This window comes from Tasmannia lanceolata, unplaced genomic scaffold (genome assembly GCF_043159265.1).
Source record: "Tasmannia lanceolata isolate RefF3 unplaced genomic scaffold, GAP_Taslan_0.1 ptg000018l, whole genome shotgun sequence".
NCBI lineage: Eukaryota > Viridiplantae > Streptophyta > Magnoliopsida > Canellales > Winteraceae > Tasmannia > Tasmannia lanceolata.
Window position 1 is genome coordinate 20,727,611 of NW_027518695.1, and position 23,086 is coordinate 20,750,696.

A 23,086-nucleotide genomic window follows, 5' to 3' on the forward strand; every position below is an offset into this window, starting at 1 on the left:
ATTTAACCAATTTTGTTTGACATTCCTTTAAAATAAGTTTATTCGCAGGAAAGAGGGTGGAAATTTCCCCAGTGTTAATGGCTCCCACATAGACCTTAATGTCCCATTCATAGATAATATTAACTTAAAATAAATTAATCTTAATTGGAGATGGGATATTATTAAGGCCACTTCGGAAGTCATTTAGAATCATACATATTATAGATTTGTCACATTGGCTGATATTTCAAATTATGATTCTAGTAAATCATATCATATTAGTATCAGAAACATTTAAACAAATGGTCAACTAAGATTACAAAATGAAGCCAACATACAGTTTGCAGAATGGGCAAAAACCTTTATTTCCGGCGACGTGAAGGGGACTTCAGAAAATCCTGGTTGCTTGATCGCGAGCTTTGATTCTTCAGGAGAAGATACGATGGAAGAAAATATGGAATAATTAATGCCATTCCCAAGCAGAGAATAACCATGATTCCGACCCACCAAGCTTTGTGTGGGATCCAAAACGATAGTTCATCACAGACTGCACATTGGATACGGAAGAGAATGAGAAATGAATGCAAAAAGAGCATTTCAATATAATTGTGTCACAGAAACAAGTGAAAGGAAATGGAAGGAGATGTTCAAAGAGACAGGATCATCAGTGAAAACAAAAGCAGAGTTCAAGGAAATCGGCAGCATCCAAGTATTTCATATGTTCTCAAACTTGGGTATCTCATATTTGTTCAATAAATATTTAGAGATTTACAGGTAGTACTGGGAAGAGATGACAAACTAAAGATGCAGAAAGTAAAACCATCATAAAAAAAGCATTTGAGTTCCTTGTAAATTCAATACACCGGCTGATACCTCGGATACTATCTCGGTGTATCTCTGTGAGTCTTATAACTGAATTTCTTTTGAGGAAACTGTACGTGGATAAATTACATGTTAATCTCAATCTTGAATTTTGTTGACTGGTCAAAAACTGATTAATCGGCCAACTTATCAGTTTTTTTATCGGTTTATATTACAACCATATATCGTCTCCGGTAAAAACTGATCAGCATAAAGCAATATCTCAGCCTATAAATTAGATGAGCTACAAATCAGGATTATTATATAATAGCCTGGCAAATCATACAAGTTCTTGGAGCAGCATATGGAGAACATAAAGGCAAGGTAGTGTGTCAAAATCAAGTAACTACAGTCGCAGTGAAATGAAACCTTCACTAAATTCTACGATCAATCATCTGGTTTGAAATATTCTGCTATTTTTTCAAGACCTTGATCAACAGGTTTGTGGCTTCATCATCAAGCTCAGTACCACTGTTTGCCAAGTTGGTACCAATCCTGCACTATTTTTTTGGGGTGCGGGTGCAATTTCTGCTGCCATTACTGATGGGGCTCTTACTTGTTTTTTGTTTCATATGGTTGAGCTCTGTTTGCAGAAATATACTAAAGCAGGGGTAACAGGCGGGGGTAAACTGTGTTTTTTGGGTCATAGAGCTGGGCTGTAGCAAGGGGTAATGGAAGAGGGGTTTCATAGAAGCATGGAGCGGGTGACGGTGCGGGAGCAGGAGCAAGTGCGGGGAAGCGTGTGAGTCTAGAAGAGTCTAAGGTTGGGAGTGTCGTGGGAGCGTTAATGTAATATTTTTAGGGAAATGATCTCAGAACAAACATGTTTTGAAACATGGGCTCATGTATCTTGTCATTTAGTATTTCATTGTCTCATAAGTGTTTTTTGGGAAACATAATAACCCTTTTACAACTTTTTAAATACTAAAAGACAAGATACATGAGCGCATGCATCAAAACTTGTTTGTGCTGAAATCATTTCCCTATTTTTTATCATCAACTCAACTCAACTCAACTCAACAAAGCTTTTGTCCCAAACTAGTTGTGGTCAGCTAAAATGAATCCTTTCAAAAAAAAATTTATCATGTCTTTCAAAATTCAAGTACATAAAAAATAATAATTTTTAACTATCTTCATATAAATCTTTCAAAATTTAAGTATATCAAAAGTAGTAATTTCGCACCCTCTTCATTTTCATTCCGTCTTTCCCCATGCCTTTTGAAGATTTGCCTCTATGCTTGCTCCAATGAAGTACTTTTAACAGTTAGAGGAGTTTGATGCAAGTAAGTTGGTAAGGGGGTTACTAATGGAGTAATAGAAGTGGATTGGGAGCGCCATGGGACCGGTTTCCATCTCTTCAGGACCGCGCTCCCGAGAAGCTCCTTCCTAAGGAAAGCCGAATCGACATTCCAAGTCAGGAGCGGCACCCCGAGGGAAGATTCCTGCTTCTATTTGCACTGTATGATTGTTGCATTGGTGAGACGCCTTGTCCCCTTGAATGTAACCTAATTACTGCTTAATAAAGTCATTATCTTTCAAAAAAGAAAGAAAAAATCTACCATCAAGCAACAACAATCTGGATATCTGAGTGAAAGCTTCTAAATATAACCATATTACCATGTATAATAAACTATTGTTGCTAGTGAATTCAGTTAGTCTCGTCCTGTGTCACAAATATCGTTCTCGGGAATTTTCGGCAAGGGAAAATGTTGGGATAGATTAATGATTTTTCATATTTTTTCGGGTTTATATCGGGGAAAAAATGATAAAATAAATTTTTTATAAATTTATAAATTAAGAAAAAAAATATTAAAAAAATATTAAAAAAATATTGTGATATTATGGTGATATTATCACGGTAAATGAAAATACCATTGTATTTTTTAAATTCTCGGAATTATTTTGAGATTTTGTTGTTTTATCAAAATGCCGCGATAAAATCGCTTTATTTTGAAAGGGAAGTGATGTATCCACCCATTTTGATTACTTGGGACCAAGGAAGCAGGATTCTTCCCTGGGAGCCTTCGATTCCCGTTTCGATTCCCGCTTTCGATTCCCTCTCTGGCAACCTTGAGTAGGATTCTTCCCTGGGAGCCTTCGATTCCCGCTCTGGCAACCCTGCTTGGGACACCCAGCAGCAGTGTATCAATTACTACAGAGGGGCTGATGTACTTCACGTCAGAAGGACTCAATGAGGCTGATTGCCATGTACAATGGCCCTCGGTGTCCCATGTAATCAAAAGGGGCGGATATATTCCCATTTTGAAAATATCAGAGATATTTGTGACATAGGTCTAGTTAGCGTGTTACGTCATTGACAATAACTGTTACTCATGCATGAAAAAGAATGAAAAACTCTTTCACACTGTATTTCCACTTTCACTTATTCATCTTCATGACGACCTAAATATGTGGGGTTATGTGCAAGTAGAGCATATATGTGTTCTTATGCAGAAGACCCACTTGCAGATGCTGAACCACTAGTAAATAAATAATTGCGGCTTACCAATATTGAATATGACAAACTCTCTTTCACGTACGGGCTTTGCAACAATCCCAGCAGGCTCCACAGTTACGAGAACATACATCTCACTGTGATCAGAGTGCTGCAAGAAGATTATTAAGAACAAGGCAAGAAAATCTTGCTAAATATAACAAAATATATAAATTGGACATGAATACTAACCAGGTCATGACTATCAGCCTTGAAAATCAATTTCTCGATATTGAGCAATCTGCGATTCATGTTCAACCAAAGTTCGGATCTGTCTCGCTTCAGTTGAATTGAAAAGCTAACTGGTATCTATTGTTCGATAGCCTTGAGTAAGCTTTCATAAAGAAAATATGAGGGAAAAAAAAAGAATGATCGAATAAAAAAATGATACATACGGAAGCTGGATATGATATCTTCACTTCATACCACGTGGATGCTTTGAATCCATGTAGTTGATAAAGGCGACGACCCATTTGTAATGGGAAAGTTTCCTTCCATAGCTCCGCCCCAACATTCAGTACTTTGACATCGATACTGTGACATCATTAAGTAGAAAACATCTTTCTAATTACCAGTACAAAATAATACACAATAAGCACTTACTAGAGATCCACAATAAGCACTTACACAATAAGTACTAATAAATGCTAGATTTTTTGAGTTAAGAAACTAACAGATTTTCATGAGTGAGAGAGAGGCAGGAGAGAACAAGACCATGAAGGTAGAGCAGGATACACCCATAATATGCCAATTCAGAAGCCATTGTAATAAGACTGAGATGATTAGTGAAACATATGCTGTCCGTCTTGGTCTTTCAAACTCCACATTACATAAGCCATCATGTGATCGATTTAAATGGTTGTGCACCACAAAGAAGAGTGGATAATCGTGGCAGGGTTCTTTAAAATAGGTACATTTCGAGACAATAGGCACCTGGCCGTTGAGATCCAAGAGAAGATGAAGTCACGGCAAACCAAGTACCCAAACAAAGCATCACTATAAGAAAAGCTGAAGTTGCAAGCCTGAATTTAAGACAAATGGAATAAAGATGAGAACTTAAAAGTCATGGTACTATGTAGATCACAGAAGAAAATTAATAAAATATCATGCAAAAATGTAAAAATTGAAATTTGCAGAGCTCTAATTATCATGATAGCTGTCTTACATACAAATGCTTTTTAAAACTATAACACAGCAATGGAATAGAAGTAGGGTGTCATAGTTTTCCATGTGTTTACTTCCCACCAAATATTTGATGTGGAATGTCAAGTTTCATCAGAGAAATCTCTATAAAATACCAATTCGGACAGTGGCAGCTGTGACTGGCACTGCAAGAAGCCTTTGCTCAATGTTGTTCTTCTATTCAACATGAACTATTAACCAGTTATGTTCGACCCATTTTCAGCCCACTGATATCGATATGTAGGATCATTTGGTTAGCTGAGATTCTTACCCACGGGCGGCCCCCTATGGGACACACCACTTGATCCATCACTATGCACATGAAAAGCACAATTTCTGGAGGTCGTGCAAGCCACCAAACCAATCCTCAAACAATAATACATGTATCTCAATAAACTATGGGTTAGTGAACTAGTTCTAATAATTGAAATCAACTAGAATTGCTACCATACTGCAGTCAATGCTACGGCAATACAGACTCCTTGGTTTCGAGAGCATTTCACCACTTTTTGGCAACTTGGCGACTACTCAAGTGAATTGATTTCGAGAGCATTTTGCCACTTTTTGGCAACTTTCAACCTGATTCACCTCCTATGTGTCCTTTATGCCCAATATTCTAAAGAACACTTCCCTCCCCCAACCTTGCCGAAGTTGTTGGTACAGGGTGACAGTTTGGAGGGATATAAAAGCACGAAGCGGGGGTGGGGAAGCGGGGGGTCTAGAAGAGTCTAAGTTTGGGAGCGTCATGGGAGCATGTATGCAATATTTTCTTTATATATCTTTCAAAATTCAAGTACATCAAAAAATAATAATTTCTAACCATTTTCATACGTGTCTTTCAAAATTTAAGTACATCTAAAAGCTAATTTCTAATCATCTTCACCATCTTCATTTGTGTGCACTCGTTCCTCGTGCCTTCTGAAGATGCACAAGCCTTTGTGCTTGCTCTAATGAAATACTTTGAAGAGTTGGAGGTGTTTGATGTAGGGAAGTTGATGATGGTGGGACTTATAGAGTAAAAGAAATAGGCTGGAAGCGTCATTAGAGCAGTACTCGTCTCTCTGGGGTCGCGCTCCCTGGAAGCTCCTTCTTAAAGAGCGCCAAATCGAGGTTCCGAGATAGGAGCGGCACCCCGAGAGAAGGTTCATGCTTCTACGGATATAATAAGACAAAGACAAAAAAAATTCTGAAGGGATTCGGTTAAGAGTGTATTCAGGGGATCAAATAAGGTTCTGGCACGACAAGTAGTGTGAGCAGTCATATATGAAGGAGCTTTTTCTTGACTTATTAGTAGTGGCAGAGAACAAGGAGACTTTAGTGAAAGAATGTTTTGAGTGGAGGCGGCAGAGTCTCATGAAAGATGAACTTCAGAAGAAATTTCTTTGATAGAGAGGTACATAGGGATGGCCAAGTTGATTGAGATGCTAGAAGGGTGCCATATCAAGAGGACAGCAAGGATAGAGAGCTTGGATCTAGAATTGGAGTTCACTTTTAAAATCATTCTATCATCGGCTTGTGCCTAGCCCTGTGCCTTCACGAATAGCCAAAGTGGGGGCATTCCAAGCGTCACACAGGATATGTGCATTCATTTGGACCATTTTCCTTGACAGGATACAGACGGTGGATCACCTGCGTGACCAACATATGCCAATTATAGACCACTGTGCCTTTTGCATTGAGGTCGGGGAGAGGGTAGATCACAGGTTCGTACATTGTAAAGTGGCCAGGGAGATGTAAAATAGAATCTTGGGTAGATTTAGTATGTCTTGGGTGTTCCCATCCAAGCTCATTGACCTCTTGAACTATTGGCCGTTGGTACCCTGAAGAAAAAAAGGAAAGATGATGTGGAATGTATCATTGCTAGCAACAACATGGGTATATTGGAAAGAGAGGAATGCTCGAATATTTAGAAGTTCCGTGAAGATTGCCTACTTCCTACTCTTGAAAGTGACCCCCCTAACTATCTCATGGGTGAAGACCATTCCATGCTTCAAGTTTGTGTCTGCATTCGATCTATGGAACGGGTGGAAGGAGATTTGCTTTAGTTCAGAGCAGGGGAGCTTGATATCGTAGGAATGGAAGCCACTTGCCTCGGGTTGCATAAAGCTCAACTTCGATGGTTCTAGTTGGGGAAACCCGGGATCTCAGAGACGAGACAGGGTCAATGAGATGGGCGTTCTTAGGACCCATAGGGATCATTGATTCCATTGAAATGGAGGTTAGAGAGCACCGCATTAGGGCATCATTCTTCTGAAGAGAGTATGTTTGGACCGAGTGATAGTGGAGGGAGACTCTATGAATGTAATCCAATGGCTTAAGGGCTCCTAGGCCTACCCATGGAGATTTGTCCCCTTTTTTTATGCGATCAACGATCGAGTGGGGGACTCAAGCATTCATTCAACCATGTCAGGAGTTCAGTCAATGGTGGTGCCGATAGGGTAGCCAATGAGGGGGTATCCAAAGAGAGTTTGGAGCTGTTTGATTTCATCTTTGATTGTTCTCTTCGGTTGCATCGACCACGTCATTCGCGGGGTTTTTTTTTCTCTTCTTTAATATTATAGCTTGCTACCATTCAAAAAAAAAACATAGGGAAAAAGCATTTGAACATGATCATAATGCATAAACAAAAATAGTAAAGAAGATGAAAACAAAAGTAACATAGCTGTTAATAATCCCCCAAATGAAACGAAAAAGACCCACCATACAGCACAATCAAAGGAAGCGAAGATAGAATTTGAGAACTGCAATGGAAGCTTGAATCAAATGCAGGGGAAAAAAAACTACTGAGAAAGAATAGAGAAGAATTGAGAAAATGGATTGAAAATAAATACCAGCTGATATTTTGACTGCTGTTTTTTCATATGAAAATTCCTTCACTAGATTTTGGAGAGAAGAAGAGGGGATGGTTAGGGCTCTAAGAAGGAACCTGATACTTTTCCCCCACCACAATGTAAATAGTTTGTGCCCCAAAAGTATTTCCGTAGGATGATCACAACCCTACATCTATAGAGGTTGCATAAGATGTAGTTTCTATTTAGATCGGAGGGCTAGGATCAGCCTATGGAAATAATATTTTGGGACGCAACCTATTTACGTTTATGGCCCATCAAATGGACGGTTTGGATTATCCTATGGTGTGGTATTGGAGGGGCCTACGTTGTTCAAAGATGGGCCCACAATTCCACCAACGGTTTCTGTTGGGCCCACCAACTGTTCCTGTTGTGTGTGTGTGTGGCGAGAGAGAGAGAGAGAGAGAGAGAGAGAGAGAGAGAGAGAGAGAGAGAGAGAGAGAGAGAGAGAGAGAGAGAGAGAGAGAGAAACCGGTCAAATGGTGGGAAAACGTTAGCCAGCCGTCCGAGGGGGGGGGGGATATCAGCGCCCTTTTTTCCCTACCCCATCTGGCATAATAATTCCGAGGTTTTAACTTTTAAGTTCGATTTTTTTTTGTCCCCGAAAAAATTAAAGTTACAAGAAAATTTCCAATTTTCTTTCATTTTTACTAACTTTTCTTGCTAATTAAAAATACAGCAAAGATATGATTTTGCAAAAGAAGTCTTCTAGATTGGCAATTTACAAAAAGAGTCATCACAATTAGGATCGTTTTGCAAATTCAGTAATGCCATCCAGGGGTGGACATGGTTCGGTTATAGTTCTGGGGTAACCAAGACTTACCCCAGAACCGAACCAATCGCTATTGGAACCGAACCATGGAACCTCAGAACCGAACCGAACCAGTTCTGGGTTTACCCAACTTTTTAAAAATTTAATATGGGATTTGCTAGCCTCCTTCGAAGAAGCACCTTCACACTCCGTCCTTTACCAGAACCAAACCGAAAAACAACAGTTACAAAATTTTGGGAACCAGAACCATACCACATATTTTTAGAACCGGATTGAACCAAATAGGCCAGTTCGGTTCGGTTCTTCAAGTTGAGGTTTGGCGGGGAACCTTACCGGATTATTAAATAAAAAGAAAGATATTACCTTCACGCATGCTAAACACTAGCCCTATCATAGAACACAAGAGTTAGGGACAACGAAAGGACACCGATGAACCCAGAAGAGTACAACGATGAACTATGACGTTACTGACAACATAGACTTAGATCTTATCTTCTTCATATTACTGATTTTGTTCAAATATTGAAATTCTTAGTGGCCTTTCTTCATGTCTGCATAAGCAATTTGGGGAAGGCTTTGGAAATACGTTTTTCCTTGAAACCTTATGCTAGATTCCTCCTTCTGTGATGTTGGAGTCAGATGAGGAATCCTTCTCCGAATATGTTGGGAGGTCTTCTTTCAATTTTCTAGGAACCCTTTCAGTATGGGTTGGTTCTTTTATGCTAGGAGTTCCTTCCTCTAGCCTTTCGAGGGTCAAAATCAATTACCCATCTCGGTGAAGAACTATATGGGCCTTGTTGACCCCTTTTGTCCTCCTCAATTGATGGATTGTCTGTCTCATCAGTGACATAGTCTGAGGTTGTGAAGTTGTTTGCTTGGCAGTTTTGGTGCCGGTGATATATCTTTTCCAGTGCTCTTTGAGATGGGCTGAGTGGTTTAGCCACTTCTCTCTCAAGATTATTTTCCTTAGTTTTTAAAGTGTATCCACTGTCATAGTTTATATCTTTTTACTTCGCGCCACTCCATCTAGGGCTTGGGGATGTGGCTATAGTCCTTACAAGTGCTGCTAGACTTGGGCTTCCAATCATATTCTAATGGCTGCATCTGGGTGCCTAAGGGCGTATTTATATGGATGGTATCATGTAGGATTTTTCCGATTGTGATCTCAACACAAAGTCTAGCATATTTTAGTCTTGTGCAATTTGTTATCTAGGTATCCATATAGAGGGGCCTTTCTATAGCACTAGCCAACTTGCTGAGGCCACGGGGTCCAATACTTCAAGAGGAGACCAAGGAATCGGATCCAGACTGGGATGGTACTGAGCTTTCAACCGTTCAATGGGATTGTCTGGTGTCCACCTTTGTAAGATCAATGTTGTCCCATTATAGTTGTGGTTTGGAGCTTTAAGAACTTGAACACAATCATCTGGGTTTGTAGCCAATCTCTAATGCAAATAGCTGAAGCTCTCCAAGTAGAATCCATTTACTTGATAGATGATCTCTTATGGCCTTGAAATACGCCCTTCGCCCTATCAAATATCCCAATAAGTAATAGTTCAGAGTTCACCCATTTTTCCTTGGTTCTCTAAAATCATCCTATTCAAAATTGATTGTCATCCTCTCCGTTGGTGCTATATACCCTGTTCGTCTGAGATTATGAAAACCGATTGTGAGGGCCAGACCGATTATTGGACTCAAATTTGAATTTTGAATCTAATTTTTAGACCAATATTCTTGTTCAAGTTCGGGTCTCATCCAAGTCGATTCCCTTTTTACCTTGATTGAGTTCTTGTCTTGAGTCCTTGTTTTGCCCTACCAAGTCAATCAAAAGTCCTTTGACTCGCCCAAGTTAATGAACCACGTCAACCATTGACTCACTTTAGACGAGCCCCTTTCACCTTGGCCGAGTTCTCGTTGAGTCTGAGTTTTGAAATACTGGGTATGAGAAACTCTAGGTTGTTATGTGAGAGAGAGAAAAAGGAAGAATAAAGGAGAGCAAGTGGACGAAAATAAGGAGATTTACACTTTATAGTTATTAAGGTTGAAGAGAAAGGAAAATAGGATAAAGGGAGTGACAAAAAGAATAGATTAATGTAGAGGATCTTGGAAGAAGAGAAGATCGAAAAACTATGTAGGAGAAAGATGGAGAGTAAATGGTTGGCTGTTGATTTTGATCAAATGGTTCTTACACCCTGTAAAATGTGTTGTACATATGAAAATGAGATGAAAGTAGAGAAGAGAAAAGAAATCGTGTTGGGAGTCTAAACTCAGTTTCTTCATTTTGTTCGAGCAGGTATGCCCGGACAACATTATATATGCATATAATATATGTTCCCTCAAAGGAATGGTGTTGCCAGCAGTAAATCTCCCAAATAGCTAATGCCGACTGCTAATGCAATTTCTTGTTCTAATTGTATTTTCTTTATAATTACCTCAATGGCTAGTGAACCTGCTGAAGTTATTTCTGATGAATCACGGCAGAGGCAGGTCTCAGACAGTGGGATCCAAGCATCACAATCTAATCCTAAAGGACCAAATCCTTTGTTCGTCGGTGAAAAATCATCAAAAGATGGGTATAATTGGCGAAAATATGGACAGAAATACATTAAGGGCCCGTTTGAATCCCCCTTGGATTTGGATTTGGAGGTGAATTTGGATTTCCAAAATCCATGGATTTGAAATCAAGAATTTTAAAATTCACAAATTTATAAATAATGTCGTTTGGATGACCACTTATAGATTTGGATTTCAAATCTAAATTAATTTTTTTTTGTTAGGATGCTCTTTGGATTTGAATTTGAAATCTAAAAAAACCAAAAGGCCCTAAAATACTTGATATAGGGGCATTTCAGCCATTTTCCATGATCCAGGGGTATTCTAGTCATTTTACCCTATATGGGGGTATTCTGATCATTTTTTATGTCATAAGGGTGTTTTCGTCACTTTCCATGACTCGGGGTATTTGGTCATTTTCACCCGGTATAGGTGTATTCCGGTCATTTGGCATGACCTGAGGGTGTTCTAGTCATTTTTATCTCATGAGTGTATTTTTAGTCATTTTAGTCATTTTTTAGGAGCCATAAGTCATTTTTACTTGATATAGGGGTATTTCGATAATTTTTCCTGATCTTGGGTTATTTTAGTCATTTTACCCTATATGAGGTTATTTTGATCATTTTTATGTCATAAGGGTATTTTAGTCATTTTGCACTACTCGGGGGTATTTTGTCATTTTTACCTGGCATAGGGGTATTTCTAGTCATTGTACCTAATATGGCATATTTTTATCATTTTTATCTCATGATGGTATTTTTAGTCATTTTTATGAGTCATGGGTCATTTTTACTTGACCTAGGGGTATTTTAGTAATTTTTCATGATATTGGGGTATTCTAGTCATTTTACCCTGTATGAGGTTATTTTGATCATTTTTATGTCATAAGGGTATTTTAGTCATTTTGCACGACTCGGGGTATTTTGTCATTTTTACCTCGGATAGGGGTATTTCGGCCATTTTGCCTGACTCGGGGGTTTTCTAGTCATTTTACCTAATACAATGTATTTTGAGCAGTTTTTAATGTCATGTGGGTACTTAAGTCATTTAACACTTTTTTGGTATATTTTGGTCATTTTAACCCCTTACGGGTTAGATTTAGATTTATAAATAATCTCTAGCAGAAAGGATTTATAAATCCAAAAAATTACACTTACACGAGGAATTTGTAAATCTTGTGGATTTCACTCAAATCCAAATCCAAATGTCATAAAGACTTGCCAAACGCCGAATTTGGATTTAAAAATCCAAATTCACCTCCAAATCCAAATCCAAGGGGTATCCAAACGGGCCCTAAAGGAAGTGGATTTCAACGGAGCTATTACAAATGTACACATCCTAACTGCCAAGTGAAAAAGCAATTGGAACGCTCACATGATGGGCAAATTACAGAGACTTTATATAAGGATCAGCATGACCATCCTAAACCTCAACCTAGTCGTCGATTAGTGGTCGGTGCAATTCTTCAAAGAACTGATGGGTTTTCTTCTTTAATCAGTGCAGAAGATATTGTATATTGTTCCACCGATGATGATATTTTTATGTTTGTAAATCCTATTTAAAAATGAAAATTTGGAAGATTTCACGTGCTATTCTTTACAGAAACGCCATCAAATGCAAATGCCCAGATTGCTCACATTATTGATCCAAATGGTGCCTCTGAGCTCTCCTTTCTCAGTAAGTGATGATGATATGGACGGTGCATGTGGACGATCCAACAAGATTGGTGATGATGTTGTTGATGATGATGATCCAGAGTCAAAGCGAAGGTGCCTTGATATGAATTTACTTGTATGAAGTATGAACTTTACATATAAACAGGTGCATCCATAAATGCTAACTTTTATTCTACTCTCAAATAAAATTGCATGTAGGAAGAAAGATATTGGTGGTATGGATGTTACTTCAATGGGTAAAGTAACCCGATGTACTGTTGTACAAACAATGAGTGAGGTCGATATCCTGGATGATGGATTTCGTTGGAGTAAATATGGGCAGAAAGTGGTGAAATGAAATCCTAATCCTAGGTATCTGTTACTACTTGGGCTCAGACAACTGATAGGCAGAAGTGATTGCATGTCATATTGGCTTTGTCCTCTTACTCTTACCCTTTCCTGGGATGATACTTAGATCATGAGACAGGCTCACAGGCCTCCTCCACACACTGACTACAGACACGATAGTAACTCTGAACTCTTCCTTCGTCTTTATCTGTAATTTTCAGTACTTGCTGGACTGACTTTGTTTTCTTGTCTTAGATTTAGTTGCATTATGGTAACAATTAAAGCTCTTGCCAGTGTGCTGATCCCATTAACTATGTAGAATGTGGTCACCTAAAATGCCCTACTTAGAAGGCAACTTCTATGGTTCATAAATTATGCGGGCGCGTCATTCACTGTCATTATGTATGATTATGCCAGTTTCTTTGCATGGCAATGACTAAATATATTCCACTACTCATGTTTCTGGTGCTTCCTTTTCTAAATCTTTCCAGTTTCCAAAAAAGTAGTCCTTTGAAATCTCGAATTTAGAGAAGTATGTCATCAATTTTTTCAACTGAAAAATCAACTTGTCCAAACTTGCCTGTGGTTCTTCCTGATTTCTAAGCAACTGAATTACTTTTTCTGGCCAAAATGAAGTTTGGAAAGGATATATCCAGTAATAGAGAAGTATTATTCATGTATCTTAGCCTGGTTATACATGTATCTCCAGAAAATGCTTGGCTACTTATCCAGTACAAATGAATGCATATAACTTTACCTGCAATAAATGGTGAAAATGTGCATAGTCAATTCAGGTGTAAGCTTTTGTTTTGTGCATGTTTCGCTTTTAGGCACATGGCTTGTCTTTGTTTCCCTAGGCTAGTATTATCAGATGAGGCTTATTGGGGTCATAGTGTTGTTTCACCTGTCCTCTTAGAGGTGAACACAGCTACTGAACACCTGATAGGTGCATCTTTCTATTTTATATCTGATAGTGGTTAGAGTAGTTTCTTTTTTTATTTTTCACTTGTTTAGGGACTCTTTAGATACAACCATAATCAGTTATGTTTTGCAAATGAGATTACTTTAAGTTAACCTTATTTGCAAATGTGACATTAAGGTTACTTTGGAAGCCATTAACTTCCACCTTTTTTTCTCCACCACACCCACATCTCCCCATCAAACCCCTTCTCAGCCATACCACCTTCATTGATTCCGGCAATCTTGCCGGAATCCCACCATTTCCACCCATTTCTGCAATCCGCCCCTATCTCCGGTCCCCACCTTCTACACCTCCCTCCGGCCATCTTCAACCTCCAAACCCATTTCCAAATCTCATTATCCCCAACCCATATCCCATCTTCTTTTCACATTTTATTAAACCCTAACAACCACCATCATCTTCCACCTCCCTTTACCCTAATCCGAGCCTTATATCAGCCGCCAAGAGAGAGACAGAGAAAGAGCTAAGGGAGGGAGAGAGCCACCAATTCCATCCTCTCTGATTCTATTCCTGCCGGAGCTCCGGCCGAATCCCACCACCTTCTTCCACCTCTTCTTCTCCACCATCTTCTTCAACCCCCATCTCAAACCCATCTCAAACCCATCAACCTCCCCTGTTTTTATGACTGCCATTTATATATTAAATTATATTCAAATACGACTATGCGTAGAAGATTATTTGCAAATATATTTTAGGGGTGTCCAAAGAGCCTCTTAGGTTAAAGTTTGTTTCTTGCATATTCTGTTGTAGATGCATCTCATAACAGTGCTTGTTTTAGTGTGGGGACTTCTCATAATCATGAAATTCATAATAGGATGTCTCAAACGTAACCTGAAGTGACTTCTATAAGAAAGCATAATTTGTTTCTGTAATGAAGTCACTGGACCAGAGTTTACAGTTAAAAATTAATTTAATGCCCTATTTCAACCAGCAACATGGATGTGAAATGATCTTATTCTTGTCATTTATGATATATATCTCACAGCATTTGAAGCCTGTGAAGTTGCAAATCTGCATAATTTAGGTCTTGATCAAGAAGTTCCTTGAAGAGGGCAGTAGAAGGTAAACGAAGACATTTTCATATTTCACACGGACTCATCTTTTCTTGTTCTTAACTGATGGATCTCAGTCAGCACATGCATCTCTAATCTTGAGCTCGTTAACATGGTGCTTTTTTTCTTTTTTCTTTTTCTTCTTATTCTGCACTAGGTACACATTCTTAGGTCCTTTTGGGTAATGACAGGCATCTAAGAAAGCTTCTAGGTTCATATGCTGCCTCCATATGGTTCTTACTAAAGAAAATTATTTTGCTGTCATTGGACTTCAAATCAGCTCAGTGGATGCATGATTTATTGTTTTTTGCAACATTTTCCTTTCTTCTGCAACTAGAAACTCCAAAGCTTGCTTCATAATCTTCTACCTTTGAGATATGTGGGTATTCTTATCCTAGTCATGTATGCAGGAGTTATTACAAATGCACAAACGCTGGATGCCCCACTAGGAAGCACGTTGAGAGGGCATCACATGATCTGAAGGCCATTATAATCACGTATGAAGGAAAACATAACCACGACATTCCTGCCGCAAGGACTAGTAGTCACACCACTCTGGTGGGTCCATGATATTAAACAAAGCCAATGCTCTAAACAGGGTTACATGTACTGACAGCACTACAAAGGCAAATTCCTCAGAACAATCAGAATGCTGTAAAGTATAAATGATCTAATAATTCTTGCGCTCTCAAACCTCTCCTCCTCCTACATGCCCTACCCCTCTCCCCACATAAGAAATTAAAATATCATGAAATTCAGGCCACCTCAAGCTGATATTCATTTTCCGACGTCTGGAAGATGATCATCCGCAGAATGGACTCTCCCCCGTTGTAGCATCGACCGGACGATCCAATCGGTGATCTAAGGTTTTGTACGGGATGAGTCTTCCATATTGAAGGAGAAGAAGATAACAGTTCAAGCAATGGCTAATGGGCGGGGAGGGGAGGTGGATTGGCAGTGCCTACTTTGTCGCTACCATAATTTTGGATGGCGGATTAGATGTAGAAGGTGTCCGATTGTGCGCCTCTTTGGGTTCACTTTTATGGCATCCCATTGCACGCCTGGGCTATTTCAACGGTGGAGGCATTAGGGGGCCTTTTTGGTAAGGTTGTAGAAACCAAGATGGAGGGCAACCACCAGAATTGTATGAGTTATGTCTCGGCCAAGATTATAGCCCCCCGCTGGCTTTTTCCTAATTCCTGCGTTAAGCTCAAAATTTTAGGCCAGACCTATACCATTGGGGTTGATCTTTTGAAGGAAAATCCTTCTTCGCTGACGGATCGATCTTCGGCGAGTAAAAGGCCTTTGCCGGATGAGCCGTTGGGCCCCGTATGGGATTCAAATTTTAAATCTAACCAATCTGTGGACCCCGATCCGAGAGAGGCGGGGGAAGGGCCCCCTAGAAAGTCTCTAGATCGTCCACGTGAAGGAGAGCTCTACCAAGGAACTCTCAAAAGAGTGCCCCTCACAGCATGAGTGGCGATGTAAAGTGAGATACCTCTCGATTCGGGGACTAGCCCGGATTCGAGGCGTACCTTAAACAAAGAAAGAGTCGCCATCCAAGGAAGTAGGCCCTGGATCCCATGCTGTGCTCTGTCGCAACAGATAACCAGAGATACAAAAGGTCCGTGCCTGATGATTAATGGGGAAGGGGTTAGGCGCCCCCAATTCGCCCAAGTGCAAGCACCTGGTCTCTTATGCCATTTATTATTAACTTTGAAGAGTTTTGGCGAAAATCATGCGAAATGGGAACGAATAACCCCGAGATAACGTCTAGCTAATCATGCATGTCTCGGAGATGAATAAGAAGCACACACAAAAGAAATGAAAGACATGGCACTTAAGAATATCTAGGTTATGAGTGCCATGCCTAATTCGTATCTAAGTTCTGATGGGCAAACACATGCATGTTAAAGCTAAAGGTATAGGGTCTGTACATGAAAGTAAGAAAATACAGCAAAACACGCAACACAATACGACTCCACACACGACTCCACACGACAAACCCTAGACTCTAATGCGATACTTGACTCGGACCAAGATGGCCATCCATCCTGGCTGCACTACGTATCCCGGCCTCGGGAAGAATCAGAGTCAACATAGTTCGGCGACCTATGCTAAACTACAATGCCTAACCCTCTAGGACCGCTATCCTAGACTCGATCAACTAGACTCGACTAGTTTTTAAAGCTTCTTGCTATTATTTAAGTTCAAGTGAATTGTAATTTTTAGGACTCCCTGTATATCCTAACTAATACAAACTTTGCCTTATATTAATGCAGGTGGGCCCTACATCCTATGTGTGACTAGGCTGTGCGTCCTAAGAAAAACCATGGGATGTCTAAGCGGGGTTCTAGTCTAGTCATCGGATCGACTAAGTGTCTAGCCGACCACGACTCGAGGCCTCCTAACTCTAGGGACACTCATACGACCAGATACAGTATATCAACACAATCAGGACAGACTCCTAATTCTAAGACACCCCAAGCGCTTAGGACAGACTCTTAACTCTATGGGAAGATCTTTTGAAAATGGCTTGCAAGGTTATTTTGAAGAATTTTTGCATTTTGGGAAGGTTTGAGAGGTTTTGAAGCTTATGGAAGTTTTTGAAGTTGTGACTGAACTCGGGATGCCAGCTGCACGCCTGAGCTGCCTACGTACCCCTCAGCAGGGATCAAGCCATCCGTAGTTCGGACGTTTTCTAAACTACGAAACCTAGGAACATGCAAAGACTGACTCTGAAAGATGGAAGGACGGAATCCTAAACTCTATGAAGGTTGGACAAACTCTTATACTCCATAGAGGTTGGACAGACTCCTAACTCTATAAAGAGTAGGACAGACTCCTAAACTCTATATGACGGTAGGACAGACTCCCAACGCTCTACGACTGCAGTACGAACTCCTAACTCTATGAGCGTAGGACAGACTCCTATGACACTATAGAGGTAGGACAGAATCCTAAACTCTATGAAAGGCAGGACAGACTCCTAACTCTATATGACAGTAAGACAGACTCCCAACGCTCTACGACTGCAGGACGGACTCCTAACTATATGAGGGTAGGACAGACTCCTATGACACTATAGAGGTAGGACAGAATCCTAAACTCTATGAAAGGCAGGACAGACTCCTAACTCTATATGACGGTAGGACAGATTCCCAACGCTCTACAACTGCAGGACAGACTCCTAACTCTATGAGGGTAGGATAAACTCCTAAATCTTATGACGGTAGGGCAGACTCCTAAACTCTAGGGTGGTAGGACAGACTCCTATAACTCTAAAAGGGTAGACTCCTAAACTCTATAGGAGTAGGACAGACTCCTAACTCTATGACGGTAGGACAAACTCCTAACTCTCCCTAAAGAGGAAGAGATCCCTCAACCTGTGAAAGCTCTGATACATGGAGGGAAGGGGTTTGCTCAAGAAGCATTCCGTCATAGCCTTGACCCGACAGACAACCTCTGAAATCGATGAACAACCCCTCGAAAATCTATAGGAACCCTAAGATTTAAGGAAAATCCTAAAACTAAGAGAACCCTCGAAAGGGAAGGAAAGAGGAAGATTAATGTGGGTTCCGAGTAGCCTCATCATAGCCCAGGAGCTCGAAACTCAGAATGGGGTTTAACCACAAGGCCAGACTCTTCTCTCTGTCAACAATTGAGGTTCAATAAATGAATCAAAGAACAAAATTCATTCCTGATCCTTTTCTGATACAAGGATTGAAGTTCCATAATAAAAAGAAACAATACCTCGTTCTCCTTTCTTTTTTTTTAGTTCTGATACTGAAACCATGAAGTAGTGCAATCAAACAACCTAATCGAATCAGTCTTTTGTTTTAGATTTAACTTTGACACTCGAGGATTGTTTTTCAACTAATCCCAAAAGCAGAACCAACAGTAAGCCCAAATGATCACAAGGCTTGCAGAACAAACTCATTAAAATTCAGCATGCAAAAAGGAATAGGGAGATTGATATCAACCTCAACTAAATTTTAATGATTACTCTTCTGGCTTTTTACCATTATACAGATTAATCATAACTGGTATGATTTCCCAAACAAATTGAAAGTCAAAGAATCGCATAGAATTTACTGAGTAATTCAAACATAGATGAGCTGATTTCATTTTGTGTAAGGGAAAGCCTCTTTGACCAGTGATCATTAAGATCTAGAATAACCCTTTGACAATAAAAAAATAAAAATAAAAATATGACAGTGATACAAGTTCGTCTCATTACTAATGCACGGTAGTAAAATACCAAGATCTTCTAGCAAAGGAAACTATGCCCAGATCTATTAACAATTGTTTGGGGCTGAAATGGAACCAAAGGGCGAGATAAGCACACAGGAACCCGAATCAGTAAGGGTATCCCACGGACCAAATGGAGTTCAACGAGTTCAAGTTACTAATTCACCAAGTATCCTAAGAGATTAAGACATATCCATTATTATGGTCGGAGGGTTAGAAGGGTGTTAGATAAATCCTAAGACAGAGACCAAATGAGGGCTTGGAATGAGTATCGACACCAATGATAAGAGAAGTAAACTCATGCAAGGAAATAATGAATCAGGCTTCACAAAATTTGAAACAATAAATGAAACAGCATTAAACCTATCACAATCCCATTTACAAGTTCCCAATATGACCCAATGCCATTGCTAAGATCCAATTACAGTTCACCCAAAGCAACCAAACTAAACAAGATAAGAATCAACTTTGAACAATCACACATGCAATGCAACATTAGAAAGAAGAAGAAAAAAAATTAAGAGGAGATATTAGAGTTACCCAAGTGAAGAGCAGATGGTGGAGATGGGGTGTCAACGAAATGGGGGAGATGGGGCCTCGGTGGATGAAACGGGGTTGATCGGAGAGCGTCCGGAAAGTGGAGCTCGAGCTCCCCTTCTGATTTTTTCTATATAAAAAAAATAAATGAGAAACCCCTCCTCTGCTCACAGAAATGGGGCTCTCTCTCTCTCTCTCTCTCTCTCTCTCTCTCTCTCTCTCTCTGTTTTTCTAATAAAATGAAGTCCCAAACCTGAGATGGTGGCGGATTTGGGTAAACCCAGATTTAGGTAAGAATGGGTTTGGAGTAGGAGCTGATGGGTTTTAATGGTGGCTAGCAAGTGAAGGAAAAAAGAAATGGGTTTGTGGTGGAGGTGGTGGCTGATGAAGGGGGTTTATGGTGGAGGCTTGGGTTTGGATGGGGTTTGAGATGATCGGTGGAAATGGGTGTGATAGGAAGGAGTTCAAAGTGGTGTTAATGGAGGTGGATGGTTGATGAAGGGTTTAATGGGGCTGATTTGGGTAGAGGAGATGGAAAATGGCTTAAAAAAGAATGAAAAAAAACGAGAGTGGGTTCGAGAGGTTTGGGATCCGAAAATGATGGAATGGGTTTAATGGGATACGGTGGCTGAGATTGTGGCTGGGGAGGTTGCAATGGTGGCAAGAGGGTGAGAAGTAGGTCGGATTCCGGCAAGATTGCCGGAATCAATGGGGGTTTGCCGGAGTTGCAGAGATTGGGTTTAAGGTTGAAGATGGGTTTTAGGATCTTGAGAGAAGGGAAAAGGGGAAGAAGAAGAAGGTGGAGGTAAAATGGGTTTTGATGTGGGATTGGGTAGAGGCTGATTTGGGTGGATTTGTGGGTTTTGGGGAGGATGAAGTAGGGCTGGAAATGGAATCGAGGAATGGCCGGAGATGGTGGTGTGGGTGATGGCCGGATCTTGCGGGGAATGATGATCGGATAGGTCAAAATGGGTTTAGTGGATGTGGGTTTTGAGGGCTGCTGTGATGGAGGCAAGAGGGGTGAAGTTGGTGGCTATGGGAAGCAAAAAAATTGGTGATAGAGGTGGTGGTGAAGCGATGGTGATGGTGGCCGGAGACGGTCGGATGGTGGTCCGAGTTGCCGGAGAAGGCAACACATTCTCCTCTCTATCTTGCGACCCTCTCTCTGTGTTCTCCTCTCCCCTTTGATTTCTCTTAAAAATGGAAAAAACTCCCCTACCCTAATCGGTTCTCCCTTCGTATAAAGGGAAATGATATATTTGATCCCCTTTTCTCTCTTCTCTTGGGACAACCCCTCTTAGTGAATCTATGACTACTCTTTTTTTCACCCCAGGGGGGTGACTTGATGGAATCGAGGTAATGAAAATGATATATTTGAGCCCTTTTCTCCTCTTTTCTGGATTGATATGGGCACTTCCCCTATCCTGATATTTCACCTATAAATGTACACAAAAAGCTGCACCTTTCACTAATACCAATACGTTGTCTTCACCCTAGAGCCAGGAAGAGTTTTGACTATCGTGCCCCTGGCGGTTCTTACAATGGCTTAAATCCCCTAGCCAGGGGGTCAAGATCACAGGAAAATTTCCTTATGAATATATTGGGGAATATCTTGGTTTTACAACCAGGATCAAGAGAGATAAACAGCAGATTGTTGAAGCTCCTAAAATTTTATTCCAAGTCTGGTTGGATAGGCCCCATCTGTAGCTAACTCAGTAGCTGTGGATCCTGGGGTTGAAGGAGATTATAGTGATTAAAGCGTTTATGGATGCATTGATTAACTTACCTTCCTCGATAGCTGGGAAGTTGTCTTTTTCAGCCTCCTAGCGTTCTCTTCTAGGAGCAGAGGCTTCAAGGTCTTGGGTTTGGTATTAAAAGGTACCCCCAATCTCATATTTTGAAGACTCTCAAGCCTAAAGATAGATCTCTTCTTCCTGGCTACCATTAACAAGGAGGAATGGCATCTCCTGATGATTCACGAGAATCCTCATCTTGCTCTGGAAGACAGCTTCTCAGGATAGAGCCTCAAGCCGGGCCGTTCACTAGGTATAGACTCTGTGGGATTGTTCTGTTAAAGGACAACCATTTATTCAGGCACTCTCTCTTTAGGATACTTGGGTTCGGAGAAAGGGTTGGGTGGTGGCAAAAATGGGATAAGAATAAGGCGGAGGGTATCCGGCGGGTGGAAGAAAAGCCTACGACCAGCGAACCTTCGGACGTCCTGAACATGATTCCAGAGGTTTTTCTCCTTTACTTGCTAGTGTCCCAGCTACAACATAGCATGGAGGAGGTTCCTTCAGTTTTGACGACTTGCCCAGAAACTCTAACTGAATGACTATCTAGTTGGTGATGATAAGTCTGTTTTGATGAATGCCTTGTCTCCTCCCTGGCTTTGAAAAGATGAGCGCGGGACCTCACAAAATAAAGGGTAGTGGAGGAAGAATTCGAAAGGAAAGGGAAATAGTTGCTCGACAAGGTGGCAGTGTATGGTAGTGTAGACTTCACTGTAGTAGTTGACCCTGAAGATTTTTGGTTTGTTACGGGTTTAGGAGCATGCTCCTCGCCTCCCTTATTTGATTCTATGTAATGTAAGTAGGGACCCCTGGTCCCCAATGTAATTTTCATAGTATCAATCAAATTGTCAATTTAAAAAAAAAATGATCAAAATAACACCATCTCTAACAGCTTAAGCTTTTGGAGTAATTGCTTTTTTCACATGGTATAGAGCTATTGCCTCATGGTAGGTCCTGGGTTCGAAACCCAACAACTCCTCGATATTAAAAATTCACGTGTACAGCCAACCAAAAAAAGAGGGGCTACACGAGGGGCGTGTTGAAGTATAAATAATTATATAACACCATCTGTAACAACTTAAGCTTTTGGAGTAACTGGTTGTTTCACACATAGAGAGCGATGTGATTAGCCTTGAAATTGGTGTTGGGGTCAGCTTAAGTTATGAAAATAGATCAAAAGATACGCATCAAAGACTAGACAAAGAACATATCCAAATCACCAGAATTTCCTGTTGTGGTTAGGTGATTCAAGCAACTCCAATTGCAGCATATTATCGAAGTTTCAAAGATGGCACAGATCATTGTGTGTCTAGACAAGACCAGGGAGAGAACTTTAGGTTCAACACTCCACCTTTAAACCATTCGTCCCACTCTTTTCGGCAAAAGAACGGTGGTTCGGTACTGGGTCCTTAAGATTGATACCTACAGGTTGAAGAAAAAACCAGTATAACAGCTTGCATTCTATGACTGCAAGGTGATCGGCGTTGTTCTTCGCATCTGTTGAAAACTAGTCATTGGTCTTCAGTGGGCAAGGCGAGAATCTCATGTTGTAATATAATTCAGTTAGGAACACACGCTCCTTTCCTGTGCGTTCTGTGAGAGCTTTGTTGCTTCATCCTGTAACTGTCCTTTGAAATAAGCTCTTTCCATGTTTGAAAGCCATTTCTTGACAATGTAAACAGATGGATTGTGTACAAATTATCTCCTGAAATTAATGAAGGCAAGATGTTTTGATTTCCAAAGACAATTCTTTACATATTTTAGATCATTTAAGTAGA

The 23,086-nt window shown here is 40.3% G+C and overlaps 1 protein-coding gene and 1 pseudogene across 4 annotated transcripts; one reads left to right on the top strand and one right to left on the bottom strand.

The window, feature by feature from the left end:
• Positions 1-134: 134 nt before the first annotated feature.
• Positions 135-20,823, bottom strand: LOC143849626 (uncharacterized). 4 transcript variants are annotated; one of them, XR_013235735.1, is made up of 7 exons: positions 19,519-20,823; positions 4,009-4,356; positions 3,730-3,868; positions 3,527-3,643; positions 3,347-3,446; positions 2,024-2,345; positions 135-526 (listed from the first exon to the last, which is right to left on the bottom strand). XR_013235735.1 is itself a non-coding variant. In XM_077358718.1 (6 exons), exons 2-6 carry the CDS (start codon positions 4,095-4,097, stop codon positions 342-344), a joined length of 630 nt encoding a protein of 209 aa, XP_077214833.1. In that variant the 5' UTR covers positions 4,098-4,267; positions 19,519-20,823; the 3' UTR covers positions 135-341. The 4 variants fall into 4 exon arrangements, 2 of the variants coding, with proteins under 2 accessions (XP_077214833.1, XP_077214832.1); XR_013235736.1 differs by having other exon boundaries at positions 2,024-2,352; XM_077358718.1 differs by lacking the exon at positions 2,024-2,345 and having other exon boundaries at positions 4,009-4,267.
• On the top strand, positions 10,574-15,392 carry LOC143850170 (WRKY transcription factor SUSIBA2-like; annotated as a pseudogene).
• Positions 20,824-23,086: the final 2,263 nt, after the last annotated feature.

Excerpts from the sequence above, each read along its gene's own strand:
- LOC143849626 (XM_077358718.1), bottom strand. The coding sequence starts at position 4,097 with ATGGCTTCTGAATTGGCATATTATGGGTGTATCCTGCTCTACCTTCAT. Across the intron at positions 3,869-4,008 it reads TCTCTCACTCATGAAAATCT|TATCGATGTCAAAGTACTGA; the intron begins GTTAGTTTCTTA and ends ATGATGTCACAG. Across the intron at positions 527-3,346 it reads GTTTGTCATATTCAATATTG|TCTGTGATGAACTATCGTTT; the intron begins GTAAGCCGCAAT and ends TCCAATGTGCAG.